At 34.8% G+C, this 15,478-nt stretch overlaps 2 protein-coding genes across 2 annotated transcripts; both read left to right on the top strand.

Moving 5' to 3' along the window:
- Positions 1-344: 344 nt before the first annotated feature.
- LOC120328075 (bcl-2-related ovarian killer protein-like) lies at positions 345-4,596 on the top strand. Its single transcript, XM_039394471.2, has 4 exons — positions 345-927; positions 1,509-1,717; positions 1,953-2,045; positions 3,032-4,596. The coding sequence occupies exons 1-4, from the start codon at positions 393-395 to the stop codon at positions 3,188-3,190; spliced, it is 996 nt and encodes a 331-aa protein (XP_039250405.2). The 5' UTR covers positions 345-392; the 3' UTR covers positions 3,191-4,596.
- An 8,499-nt stretch (positions 4,597-13,095) lies between these two features.
- On the top strand, positions 13,096-15,464 carry LOC120327552 (GTP:AMP phosphotransferase AK3, mitochondrial-like). The gene has a single exon (XM_039393873.2). The coding sequence runs from the start codon at positions 13,124-13,126 to the stop codon at positions 13,808-13,810; it is 687 nt and encodes a 228-aa protein (XP_039249807.2). The 5' UTR covers positions 13,096-13,123; the 3' UTR covers positions 13,811-15,464.
- Positions 15,465-15,478: the final 14 nt, after the last annotated feature.

A 15,478-nucleotide genomic window follows, 5' to 3' on the forward strand; every position in this document is an offset into this window, starting at 1 on the left:
GTCACCTGACCGTCTAGTTCCAGTAGACTTTCCTTCCCGCAATGAAATAAAATATTTTATCCATTATACATATTTAGTCGATCTAGCACTAGATGGAAGAACCAACAGCTTACATATCCTATCTTTTCTCTGTCTCACGTACACATCGAAACTAACAAAAATATCGGTTGGCACACATACTCGGTCATGTAAGCCGGCATTTATAATGGCCAGGTTCCAAATCCAATCCATAAATCTCTCACGTAGTTGGGTGTTGTTCGTGGTGCATACGTGATCAATCATCGGGCTAAATTATGAGCGGAAATTTAACATTATGTTTTTGGTTCAATTTGTTTTGCAGTTTTAAAATATTTATCTAGTATTTGCAAAATTACTGATTTTCCGCCTGAAAGATGACAGACGAAAGACGAATACATCGCACGAATGACAATGAAAACACATTTGATGCAAAGCATATCGGATGGGCTAGCAATAATAACACTAAACGCACGAGCCCGGCGTATGCCGATAGCGAAAGCTTTATAAGAGCGAGACTAAAGGCCCAGGATAAGTCAAGTATTCTCAATGATAGCACTTCGCTTAGGTCCGTCGGCGAGAGTACTGGGAAAGAAAAAACTAACAACGCGCCTCGTCGTCAAATGCTAGATGCTTCGAAACGCTTTTCAGGGGCCGTGAGACATAAGCAACACATGTTTTCGCCGAGGGCATCAAGATTAACCCCGAGGTCTGGCGTATCTCACAACGGAAGTTTCGATGACTCTGTATTTTATTCACCACATTATGACGAAGTTTTGCAAACAGCTCGCGGTCTATGTCGAGATTACATATGCTACAGACTAAAAAGAAGTGGCTTCCAAGGTCGCGTGGTAATTACAAAATACGAACCTGCCAAGGATCAAAATTTATCTTTTGACGTATTGAAAATAGGTGAGTAATGAATGATTTTTATGTTAAACTGCAAAATATATCATTGAAAACTAAATCCTCTTTGAGTGTTATGTAAACAGAATGCTTGACGGAAATTGAAATGAGTAATAAATTATTACCAAACGTGATGAACTATTGGCACATTACAAAATAATTGTTTGACTGTCATATATTTCAATTTGGTTCCATTATCTTTGAACCCACGTACATTTGAACCCGTAATTGAACCCACGACAATTGCACCTATGGAACCTGCATACTATTGCACCTATTTTTACGGATATTTGAACCTATACTAACCCTACCCTAACCCATGATTTTTAGCACCCTCATATAGATTGAACCCGCGGATATACAGGTGTAAATGTGGGGGTTCAAATGTACGGTCACCTTTAATTTTTATGGATGGACACTGTAAAATTAGTTTGCTAATATAGATAAGGAAATTGAAGCACTTCCTGGTTTTAATTGTAATAAGTTTAGCAAGACGACAAATTGGAGAATATAAGACAGAATTGAGCCACTTCTTCAATTTCTTACCTAACCAATCTATTACCTAAATAATCCGTTTTTACTTTTAGGAAAAACGTTAGAAGATTTATATCCACATTTATTCCGAAATCTTGCTCGTCAGCTCGGTTATGTATTGAGGTCTGATGAAGAATTGAGGACGCTTTTTGATCGTCTCGGGTCTAATATAATAGGATCTAATCCTGCTGAGTATAGATGGGGGAGAATCCTGGCATTGTTAGCGATATCTGGATCTCTTTCTATTGACTGCATTGCACAGGTAAGTAAAACGCTGGTTTAACTTGTTTCTGATAAATTCAAGGCAGTTGGAAATATTTCCATATGACTTTGAACATTCAAATCAAAACTTTCTTTTACCGAAAACCAACATGTAAAATCACCGATTGTAATTCTTTTATGTAAGTTGAATTGTTTTGTGGTTGATTTTATACAGTGAACGACTATGTTCTTTATATTTCTCTGAGATAAGATCAATTTTATACTTTCCATTTCAGGGTCACACCGAACTAGTTGAGAACATGGTTACCATATTTTGTGACTTTGTCGAAGTTCACTTACTCAACTGGATTATTGAACATGGTGGATGGGTAAGTGGTTCACGCGCAGACCGTGTAATTAGGATGTTGGCTTACTCCTCACTCAGGGTTTCACAACATTAGAAGAAGTTACACAAACGGGGATATGGTTTTGTTATAGCATAATATTCTAGTTTGGTGTACCAAAGTTGCTATAGGCTTTCTGGTAAATGTGACTGTCCGACTGGTTGTCTGTAACCTTGTTTGAGCAAATGTGTAAAAAACATAAAAACAATGTTTCCGGCATTATTTTGTCTTCCGATCGATAGAATAACAAAAACTATTTCATCTTTGCGAAAGATAGTATTTACAACTACTTCATCATTTATAGCTAATTATTTGTTCCCAGAAACAACTTGAAAACGTTGTTTTTTGTTTAATCGCTTCGAACTGGAGTTTAATACGAAAAAAACTTATCATTGGCGAAAGTAGTTGTATATAGGCTTACCATATATCTGAAGCAAAAAACGGGACAGTTCGGATTGAACAAGCCAACCTTGGTTCGATTTCCAAGCTTAGTAATATAGTATAAACTTGTTTCATGGACTATGCCATTGTGGGTAGATTACGGTCATCAAAATTAGCTGTAAATCATATTAGAATATTTTCTATTGATCTTTGCCTAAAATAAGTGATATCTTTCTTTAACTCGTCAGAAAACTAGCACTTTGTTTTCGACATTTTGATGATTCAACGACAGTACAGTTGGTGTTAGCTTAACGTATGGTTCAAACTTCATCACATAACTATGACATACCAAATTTGTCTGTGTCTCTCTATCTGAGATAGTGAGGTGAGTTCAGATCAGTGACAAAATGGCTACTTTCGTTTAAAAAAAATTTTGTTCTAAAATCAATTAAAAAAATATTTATGTCTGTCATACATACAGGCCTACCGACCGGGCCGGTGGGACAACTTGCTATTAAATCGGGATTGTCCCGGAGACTGTCATTGGAGCATGTCGACAATAGTTTATTTTTGTTTTAAACGATTTTCAGGCTAGCATGGCAAAGTTGTTTTCGGATACCAACGAACAAGACGAATCAACTGGTGCTATTGTTCGAAATTTCAAAAATTCCTGTGTTCCAATGGTTTGCGCTAGCGCAGTTTGTGCTGGTATTGCAATTGTTGCAGGAACCTTGTTAGAAGTTTTGTGAGCGATGACCAAATTGAATCGTTAAACTATGTGCGGGGTTGGAGAATCTGGAAGAGTTGAATTCAGAAGTTTGAACGAAAACTCCAGCTACAAACGAGTTGAATTCAGTGGTTTTTGGACTCAGTGTTGAAAGCGGAATAAGTAACAAAGTTGTTCGCCGAAACACCAATGTGAGAAGCTATGATCGTCTTCAAAATTTTGTTAAATAAAAGTAGTGTTTCAATGTAAATTTAACTCCATTGTTCTGTTTTATAACTTGATAAAGTTTATGACTTTTATTTGAGCAACCATTTAGAATTGTTGCTAAAGTCGGAAAGCGCTCAATTTCCGAAAAATTGATTGAGTCATCATCAAATTTCGAGCCCCACCTGCTAAAATTAGTTTTAGACATGATAGACATTCAATAATTAAATAAAAGTAACAATGGACTCCATCAGCAAAATTCACATGAGCGCGCTCATAATATTTGTGTTCAATTATTTGGGAAGGAATGTGCATTTGGCTGAAAGGCTTATTCAATAATCGAAAATGGCCTGACCGAATTCATGACCTACCTGGAGTACTATGGCGTCATCGAAATTCGCGCACTTTGTGGCAGTTCCGCGAACCCGGAAGATCAGCGGTTCTCGTGCTCAGCGAACGTCGGCGGATAGCAAAAGTTTTCATGAGAAACTGTAGATTGTGGAACCTGATCTGGTAATACAGAATTTCTATTCACGCCGAACTTAACCTAAGAAGAATGGATCGTAGTCGCTAGGCCTGGACAAGCTATGACAGTCCATGTACCATTACCGGTGCCGTACCTTGGCTAGTCGGGTTGTCTCTGGTGAGTTGCCCGCCTCCTAATACGGCTATTGGTTAGTTATCGTATATGATTTTCTGAACATAAATGACAAAATAGTTGGTTCGGCCCTCCATGACCTCATATTTGAGCATAGCTCTTTTGTTGTATTGTTGTCTGTATTTAACTTCTTCTGTTTCTCGTTGCGAAAAAAATCGCATTCCTCATCAACTGTTCTATCACAAATTGCTTTGAAAATTTTCAGTAAACAAGGATTGTATTTTCCGCTAGAAGACTATTACTTTCATTTATTTCAAAGATTTCTGTGGGCTCCACGGGATTCGTTTCCTATGACGTCATCAAAAATTGCGCACCTTGTGGCGGTTTCGCGTTGGTTGATTCTGGTGACCAGGTTAAAGCGCAAGTTTTGAAGACTGCGGTAAGGGTGGTCTACTGTGAAAGGTTGCATATCCGTACTATTTCGTTTTGGTCTTCGCATCTCTATATTTGAGCTATGCCCTTTAGTTCGTTCGTCTTATTTGTTAGTTCGGTAGGTGTTATTGGTAAAAGGGTATTTTCGTTATGTGCTATTTACAATAATTCAATTGTATATAGGAAGTATTTTTGTTTGACATACGTCAAATAGTGTGAAATGAATGAAAAATGTATAAAACAAGTTCCATGTTATACGTCGTGCTAAGCGTTGAGACATATATATGTTTATATTCCATGTTCTTGATCAGGGATGGCTTGCCACTGACCCGCGAGTTACGAACGGACCCACTGTATTTTCTAGGTTACCTGCTAAGTCACGAACGGAAAAACATACTAACATATCAGTGATAAAGTATTTTTATCGTACAATATACCAAATTGTTAGCGAACGTATCACATGTAAAATCAATTCTAATTGGTTCCGTTCGGACGTTCACGTGAATGTAACATTAAACAACGTTTTTCTAAAGGTGTTATCCATAGAAAAGCATGCTTGGGCGTAGGGATTTGTTCAAAGAGAATTGTTTTAAAACAATTGTTTTGAATCAATTTTTTTTGCCTGTTTTGTTCAAAATGGCTGTACTATTTGATTTTTTTTGTAATGAATAGGTTGAAGAAAAATGGACGTAAAAACTTGCCAAGTGCTTCTTATTTGCAATAAATCCTCCAAAACGCCATAAATATCGATAGAAGCTCATGTACACCTACTCAAGCTGTAGTTCAGTGGTTGGCGCAGTAACCCGCAACCGATAAGCCATTAAGTGAACGACCCTGCTGCGATGAAACCACCTTGCGAAAATTGAAATGCGATCGAATAAATGAGTTTGTTCTCTATCTCTTCAACCTTAAAAACAAAGCATGCTAAGGCTAAATTAACCGAACAGTATTAACCGTAATAATGCCTTCATTTTATGAGGAAAATGTCAATACATGAACTCGAAATCCATATTATTGCGTCATAACAGATTAGTTGTGGCGTCTTTGCATCAGAGGACTCCTACAATTAGCATAGGCTAGGCTAGGGTGTCTCTTAGTGTATATCAGTAGATTGCCGCCGATATAAGCATATTCTTAATTATCGCAACCGACTCGTTTTGCCGGAGGGCTGCACTTGATCTAATTGCTTTTGTAGTGGGCCCGTGAGCTAATTTTCATGATTTTTCTTACTCGAAACGTCTCTCTGATATCTCGGCTAAACATCCAGGGGAAAAATATAATCTTAAGACTTTGGTGAGGATACAAACGTGGCGATAAATGTACGCAATAGAAGTTAAAGTAAAATTAAAAAATTTTACCTACATTTTTGAAATTATAATTTCGGCTGCGTGTGCCGCTGCCAGAATGCAACGTTTTGGCGTAGTTTCGCGGCGATGCAAGAGGTTTTTTAATAAAAAATACAGGAAAAATTTGATTTAAAACAAGCCTTTGTTTTAAAACACGATGTTTTTTTTAGAATTGATAAAAAACAAAACCCCACTTGGGCGAATAAGTAAATTCTCAATGCTTGAAAATGACACACTATTTCATTATTCTTTATTCCTTTTCTGTACATAAAAAAATCTAAATTCGGACCATTTGTATCGTTAACGTCTATTCCTTTCTATTTTTCGAACTGAACCCGATATTTAGACAGGGAATATGCGCATGAACTCTCGATGACAATATGGTCAATGAAGAAGCCGGGATGGCTTAAATGTAGGCCTATGTAGTAAAATCGGAAACTGTAAAGTTACAGGAGGCGTCCCGCTTTGAAGTCAAAAAAATATGGTAACCATAGGAAGGCGTGCACTTGTGATATTCACTGTCTGAGTCCCATTCACCTTGATTGGCTTTTATATAAGGGTGCATTGCTGTTTTATTCTTTTTTTTTTATATTTAATCTTAGTCTTATTTCGGTGGGTGTGGAGAGCGAGCGTGTTATATTGATGAAATATATATTTTTAAACATAAAAAATAATGTAATTGAAACAGATTAGCTATTTTAGGAATTAGACATCGTAGATACTGAGAATTACATTCGTTTTTGGAATGTTTGGTTTTCAGGACTGGTGCATATAGTGAAGTTGCAAAATTGCGTATGTCTCCAAGTAGGGTTGCCAACTATGAAAAGTATCAATAAAGGACATAGATTACCGTCATCATTTATTTTGAAATTTGCAGGAAAGAACAATATAAATTGATCTAAAAAGATATATTAAAAAATCTTCATGTATTTTTCATTCAATGTTTATTTAACATTGACCCAATGAAGCTGCATTCTGTGAACAGTTTAGTGCTTTGAATCGTGCCAAATTTTTTTTGAATGAGTGCAACTTTATCAAGATGGTTAAACATATTCAAATTAAGTTTGTCTTTTAGCTTCGAAGGCTCTACAATTTTTACAAGTGTCTGATATTTTGGAGAAAGATTATCCAAAAGAGATTGTTTTCCAAATGTTGAATTTTCATCAAAGTCAAATCTTTTTTCCAAATACGTTATCGCAGAGTTGAGAAATAATTTAAAATCTTAGAGACCAATTATATTCTAGTTAAAATTCTAGTTATTGAACTAGAATTCACTTAAATCTTGGAGTGTTGCCACTTGTCATTTTCGGAAAATTAATGTAAAATATTTGAAATTGTTAAAAAAATGGTAGGCTATTTCTTTGGCTATTTGAGCCGTGCCGAAGCGAAATTAAAAAGAATAATTAAAAGCTTGCAAATACATGAACGGAGGCGATTTAAGAACGTAGCAATATCAAACACAGTACTATAACTATCGGGCAAAACGACGTTGGAAAAAATAAAGGACAATTATCATCTTAAAAAAGACAAGGACAAAAATCTCAAATAAAGGATTGTCTTTTGAAATAAAGGACGGTTGGCAAGTCATAGACACAACTCTGCCTAAGTCACAGTGCGCCATTATGACGTCACATAACTGCGTCATACAAATTAACTTAAATCCAGCTACGATCAGAAAATTGAACCATGGCAAATTATTGACTCTTAAATGACATAACAATATCATTTGGAAGTTTTTTACGTTTTCCTCAAAACTGCTAAAAATGACTTACGCAATTCGGTTATTAGCGTGACGATATGTACAAATATTATGCTGAATGACAGGGGTTTGGGAAGACCTACTAATCGAAAATATATATATTCGTCTTTTCACCATACTTATGTACCCCAAAACACACGGTTACCAACAATGAAGTAAGAGGTTCATTGTTTTCGAAGAACCTCAACTTTCACGGGTATCGGTGGCAACACGCAGAAAAGTTGATGATGAGTGCAGGGGTTCATTTACGGTTCAATAACGTAGAATAGGTACAAACAATGTCAAACGTTTTATTGAAATACGGAGATCAAATTGCAACAAATTGATTTTTGTAGTCGAGAAACTACATTATATGAGCAAGTAGATCTTTTATGTTATTCCATGGCCTTGTTCATTCAGATAATTAAAGTAAATAACGCCACATTTGCACAGTGGCTCTTTCTTGTTTTAGTCTGTTTTAGTTACATCCCATTTTTGTCAACGAAGACAATAAAGACTCTAAGAATTTAGAAATAACGTTAAATCGCACTATAGCTTCATATACTCCAATTGCAAAGTTCGTTAATCATCAGAGTTCGATGTATCGGAGTTTTTGGTAGTAAAGTTAGCCGTGGAAAATCTGCAATTATTACAGAATTTTTAACAAGGACACATGAGGCTTGATTTTTGTGGAAACAAGTCCTGGAGAAAAACTTGAAAATAAACGATTTGTTTGCTAAAGTATGGAGTTTTTGGCTGTATTAATACAGACATAGGCCTACAAAATAAAATTTAAAATCTGACTCAGGTCATTTCCTCCTTCTGGCTCATTTAACATCAAATGCAAGAAGTCACAAATCAAAACACTATATAAACAAAAAATTCAACTCAGTTGTAAATACAATCAAATCTGTGGTTAACCGGCATATTCCGCGTAAAACTAATTCGAAAAATAGTATACTAAAGCTGAAACCAAGGATTTCCGAGGATCTTTACAGGTCGATCAAAACCAATGTAATAAAATTAATGATGTCAATGCAATTTGTAGCGCGCTCAACTTTTATAGAAGTTGGTCCTAAACTTGCTTCACGAATAAGTCCAGTTGCAACATACCATATGCAAACTCTGGGAACAAGCATCAAAGAGTCTTTTTTTCCTTCGTGATACAACTCCCCTGGAAATAGAACAACAATCTGGATAGACTGGGTGCGAATAAGGGTGTGAGCAGCGATGATACACCTTCAGAATTGCCAAGTTTGCTTTGTCACCTATTCTATGTGAAATCTTCAACCAAAGTTTCCATGAAAGTGTTTACCCTGAGATTTTAAAAATAGCAAAGGTGGTGCCACTTCATAAGAAGGGATCTAAATATGACCCAAATAATTATAGGCCTATTTCTCTACTATCACAAGTCGTCAAAATGTATGAGAATATTTTATATAATTGAATCAGTTTTTTTTTTTTGAAAAAAAGCAGGTGCTTTAAGTCTGTTCCAGTTTGGTTTCAGAAATAATTATTTCACTGAACTGGCAATAGCTAGGCTCAAGGAAATGATGATGCACAATAGTACAAACAACAACATCACCTGCGCATGTTTTTGGACCTCGCTAAAGCGTTCCATACGGTTAAATACTCGATCTTACTTGATAAATTACGTCTTTACGGTATAAGAGGGAAATCACGTAATCTCATGGCGTCACATATATATAAACGGTCGTCAGTAATTTGTTCAGAGTGTGGAAGTTTTCTGAAAGGGACTTTATCAAATGCGGAGTTCCACAAGGTTCCACAAATGGTCCCCTGCTATTTTTATGTTATATAAATGATTTACCAGCTGCATCTTCCTGTTATTCAACACTATTTGCATGTAATACTTTTCTGTTGAAGTCCGGCTCATCTTTGCCCGAACTTGAGACTGTGGTGAATACTAAAATAAAAAATGTTGATATTTGAATAAAAGCAAATAAATTATCTTTAAATTATTCTAAAACAAAATTTATGCTCTTCTGTAATAGGGGAAAAGATATTACCCACTTCAAACTTTTACTAGGCAGTGAAAAGATTGAGCTAACCAAATGTATAAAATATTTGGGGGTCACGATCGATGATAATCTAAGCTGGAAACCGCATATTGACCAACTAGCTAAGAAGCAATTGCAAACCGTTGGTATTTTTATAGACTAAGACGCATCTTGGATTTAAAAACGCTCAAAATAGTTTATTTTAGTTTATTTCACTCCCGATTGCAATATGGAATTATTAGTTATTAGAAGTGTGAACTCAGGTTGTGTACCAGGTTCAGGTTATGCGACATCTTGGTGCGCATACTTCAGGAGTACCAAGACTTTATCTACCACCAACTAATTATCTAAGTTCCTGCACAATTCTTTTGACCATTTTTCTATTTTTTCAGTTGGCAGCAAAATTTTTTTCATTACAAAGTTTATCATAAATATATCGAGAGGTTTTATCAATACTTTTAATATCTTCGATCAGACTAAGATGTGGGATTGACTTGTGAGGTTTTTGATAAATTAGTTTTCCATTCCTGGGGTATACATGATTTAATTTTTAAATACGCTAGCATGTCATCATAATAACTAGAAAAACAATAGTGATGAAAAACATACGGAAATATTGCAAATTGCTGATTTGAATCACAAATATCTTCAACGAAGCGATATATTTTTACTATTCCAATCATTCAATTATAAAAGTTTGCTTTGGCAAGATATATTTTTAATAAACCAATAGTACAGAGTATCTCTCAAACATCTGAAATAAATATTCTTGATATGTATTTATGTTTATTTGCCTCAAAAATGTAACAGTATCTGCATAATACTTAAACAGTAAAACAGAGGCGGGATACATGTTCAAGACCTTACTGGCCTAAGACGCCAGTGTGCGACATGTACCCCTAACAATGATAACAGCAGTTTAGCACTGCTACGTTATACTAGGACAACAGACACGAAATTGACTATACAAATAAAACTCTAGTAAAATACACAAGACAAAGAGGTACGGCACAATGGCGATATGTACAATAGTCAGTTTATGGCACGTCCATATCCCAGGTTCCGGTGTGAAAAGATGGAGATAAGGTATGGGTCGCTGAATTGATATGTTTTTACACTAAGTCTCACGAAACACGTAAAGATTTGTTCGGGATATAAACTTGCCAGAAACCAACGTTAGATGGGGCATTGACAATAAACAACATTAATGTCATTGGATGGGGCCACGACACGAAAAAAAATTTGTAAAAGATAAATGTAGAAAACTTTTGTTTAAACTTGAGTTGTTAATCATAGTTTGCACTGGACCAAAGATATGGGAACAATAGAGAGTCTGGCATAAAATGCGGCCACTTTCATAAGCGCTATTGTGTGAAATTTATTGTCGCTATGTCTCAGCATGATAATTACAAATTTTCATTGAATGATCTAGTTTGCAATTTGCATAATTGACGATCCAGCGAAGGAAGTAAATAAACAATAAAACTATGCGAGAAAGAGAGACAGTACATCCGTTGGGGTCTAGAAACTTGTTTTCCGATCAATGGTTGTTTGTTGCATGATGACATTGTTAATCGATTGGGGGTATTTTCCATATCTGTAGTTCTTTTCTCATCTTCTATGTACCCTTTGTATCTGAAAAATACTGTCTGAAAAGTAGGATGTCCTTAACTCACTAAATCTAATAGAATTCCAATAAATGTCTCTTAAGCTTGGATCTAAATTCGGACGTCGTCTTCGAGCTTTTAATACTATACACTCCATGCGAATATACATTTCCATAAAATGAGGCCGTTCCTCCATACAAATTCAAGAAAAACATTTCTATGGATTTCCATGAGACATCAATTTCGTCATTTACTAAACATTTAACCCATCTTAATTTTTGACCAATGAAAAATGATTCCCACATCAAGCTAGGGTTGCCAACTATGAAAAGTCTCAATAAAGGACATAGATTACCGTCATCATTTATTTTGTAACTTGCAGGAAAGAACAATATAAAACAATGAACTACAAATTATATACAAGCTAAAAAGATATATTAAAAAATCTTCATGTATTTTTCATTCAATGTTTTTTTTACATTGACCCAATCAAGCTGCATTCTGTGAACAGTTTAGTGCTTTGTATCGTGCTAAATTTTTTTTGAATGAGTGCAACTTCATCAAGAAGGTTAAACATATTCAAATTAAGTTTGTCTTTTAGCTTCAAATGCTCTACAATTTTTACAAGTGGGTGATATTTTGGAGAAAGATTATCCGAAAGAGATTATTTTCCAAATGTTGAATTTTCCCTTTTTTTCAAATACGTTATCGCAGAGTTGAGAAATAATCTAAAATCTTAGAGACCAATTATATTCTAGTTAAAATTCTAGTTATATTCTAGTTATTGAACTAGAATTCACTTAAATCTTGGAGTGTTGCCACTTGTCATCTTCGGAAAATTAATGTAAAATATTTGAAATTGTTAATAAAATTGGTATTTCTTTGGCTATTTGAGCTGTGCCGAAGCGAAATTGAAAAGAATAATTAAAAGCTTGCAAATACATAAACGGAGGCGATTTAAGAACGAAACAATATCAAACACAGTACTATAACTATCGGGCAAAACGACGTTGGAAAAAATAAAGGACAATTATCATCTTAAAAAGGAAAAGGACAAAAATCTCGAACAAAGGATTGTCCTTTGAAATAAAGGACGGTTGGCAACCCTACATCAAGCATATTGACCCCCCCTTCTTTTACAAACGCAATTAATGTCTCACGTTTTATTCTCTTCCGTTTTAAACCCCATTAAAATTCATGGCATTTGATATTACAAAACCTAACCAAACTCAAGGTCACGCATCAAATGTCACAGTACGTGATGAACGAAAGGTAGCGGGCGCAGCGAAAGGGAATGACCTAACTAGTTCGAAAACAAAACAGCGGGTCTAGGACACAAATCGCCCCGTCGGCCTTGGGGATTCCCCTTTGGACGGCGAGCCGACCGTCCAATTCACAGCGGTCCTGTTTCTGCGTTTCCTGTTTGTCTTCATTGTGTTTAGGCCAAACCGAGGGAGCGATTAGTGATTGTTTTCAATCGTGTTTTGCAATCATAGAATGCAACAATGCACCAACTCGATATACGGTACCGGTAGCCTAGAAAAATAAAGGGAGGATTACGGTATATTTTAGATACCGTACCGTAGCCTAGGGTTCTTACTACTGTACTATCAGTGGTAGACTGATTAATATGATCTTAACATGAATCTTTCAAGATGCGTCATTTATCGATTGAATGCTGACATTTTTACTCGCGACGGATTTCTCGTTATGCGTTTTGTAAATGCTAATTATTCGATAATTTGTTCTGTATTCACAAATGCATTTGAAGGCTGTGTTTTGTGTATATTTATGTCTAAACCAAGACTTTAGAGTGAATCAAACAGTTATGCAAATAACCCAGATTATTTTTATGGCACATTGGTTTAAAATAATTACCGTATATTTTAAATAAATGGTGAGACTGCCAGTCTCTTTCTATACTACTTCAATGATCCATGATCAATTCTAAATTTATATAATTTATTGTCATTGCAGTTTGTATAGATAAAAATAGTGAGATAAAAAGTATGAGGTTCACTGGATTGCGACGCGCCATTCATGCTCTTGTTATGGGACCTCCTGGATCAGGGAAAGGAACCGTTTCGACGAGAATACGGAGAGATTTTGACATGCATCACATATCTAGTGGAGATCTTTTAAGAAGTGGAATAATGAACAATGCAAAACATGCTACCATGGCAAAAGAGTATATTGACACTGGAAAGCTTGTTCCTGATGGTGTGATGGTGTCATTGGTTCTTTCACAGCTAAAAAATATTCCGTCATATACCAGTTGGGTGTTAGATGGTTTTCCTAGAACATTATTTCAGGCTGAATCTTTGTATCATGGGGAGAGAATCGACACAGTGATCAATCTTGATGTTCCTTTCGATACAATCATGGAACGTTTAAGTGGGAGATGGACTCATCTTTCGAGTGGTCGTGTTTACAATGAAGGTTTCAATCCCCCTCATAAGCCAGGTTTCGACGACCTCACTGGCGAACCTTTGGTTCAACGGGATGATGACAAACCAGAAACGATTCATCAAAGGCAGAAAACTTATGTGGAACAAACGCAGCCTCTGCTTGATTTTTTTGAAGAAAAACTACTTTTGCATTCCTTCAGTGGAACAGAAACTGACACGATTTATCCTCACATCCTGGAATATCTGAAGACCTTACATAAAACTCAAGAAAAATCCGAGAAATTTTAGTCTTCCACTATATTTTGTGCATATAATTTTTATAATCATTGTTTGAATAATTGTGCATGCAATTTCATTTTATTTTACCCACAGTTAACATTTATTTGAATATTAATCTCGCTAGATTCAATTTTAACTTATCATGTTTTCACTGCAATAATTTACCTGCCCTATTTGCTTTTGTTGGGTTCATGGCAATTTCTCATTAGTTTATTGTAGTTTATTTAGATTTGGATTTCAGTAGTTTTAATTGCAGTTTAACTGTCATTCATCCTACTGTAATTTATTATACAATTTTAGAAATTTTTATGGTGTTAAATAGTTAATTTAATGGCAATTTTAGCAAATATACTTTTTCACTTTTTAAATTTCTTTTAAAAAAGGGTTATGCCACTTTAACCAAAGCACACCCATGTTAGAAAACCATGACGCAAGTCGCTTAATCATTGTTTTTTTTATTGTTATTTTTTCTGTTGGTATGTGGAATGGGTGTTGCAATGCAAAGTATATTTGCTTAGTATATATGTATAAGTGAGTATGCATATCTCTCAACATTGTCTACATTGTAGATGACTCTGTGCGGGTGCAAGTAATTGTCCGTTCAATAGCTATTTTCCTGTGCATGTATAGGGTTACCAGTTCTTTGATTTTTTTTTGGAATGGGTTTTTAAACTTCGATTATGATACCGTGTTTTCAAATAGATGTCATTGGGTTGGTCATAGAAAGTTTAATAGTTTGGGACAAGTGTGATGTTGATATTTTTGGCCCCAGGCATAGCGGTGTGTAGTTTTTATAGTGTAATAACTTAATTTATGAGGGTGCTTTATTTTGTACAAGCTAGCAACATTGATAATATGTGGAACTTTTGCATTAATTTTCTTCGTTATTTAAATTAGTAGTTACCTGTACCTCTTTGGGGTTGATGGTTACCTGAATGTTGTATTGTTACATTTACAAAAAAAACTTGGATTCTAAATATTTGATAAACAATATTATATTTTATCTAAAAGCCGTCCGTTATTCATTATATGCCAAAATGTATATATTAATTTGCAGTAAACTTTTTTCAAAATTTATTGATATATTATAGATAGATACTAATTAAGATGTAAAAATTTGTTGATGACCAAGGAATGTTCAAATTGAATAAAACTATTCGAATAATTCTGCTCAAATATATCGGTAATATATTCTTGGAGTCAAAAAATTTATGAAATTTGACAAATTATTTTCATACCATATAATATCTTACATGCAAAAAAAAGGTCATTGATAAGTAATAATTGTAATAAATTAGAAAACCAAACCAAATTATGCAGATCTATACTCATATATTTCTATATATTTTAAAATTCTCGTTATATATAATATATTGATTTGTGCAAACTTCTATTAAAAATATTGATATACACTGAACATGATCAAATTGAGAATATGTTCAATAAAATTTTTTCAAAATATATTCGGAGGGAAAATTTTTTTGATTTTGGTGATTTCTATGTATAAATAATCTCATCATTTTGCACCTTTCAATTATTACTATGAATCCTGTATATCATTTTATCATAGCATACACGATTTGTAGCCATTATTTGCTGCTTTTATAAAACTAATCACTATACCAATATGAGTGAATTTAATTTCTTTACACCAATATTTCAGTGTTGCGATTAAAA

Source organism: Styela clava, chromosome 7 (genome assembly GCF_964204865.1).
Source record: "Styela clava chromosome 7, kaStyClav1.hap1.2, whole genome shotgun sequence".
Taxonomy (NCBI): domain Eukaryota; kingdom Metazoa; phylum Chordata; class Ascidiacea; order Stolidobranchia; family Styelidae; genus Styela; species Styela clava.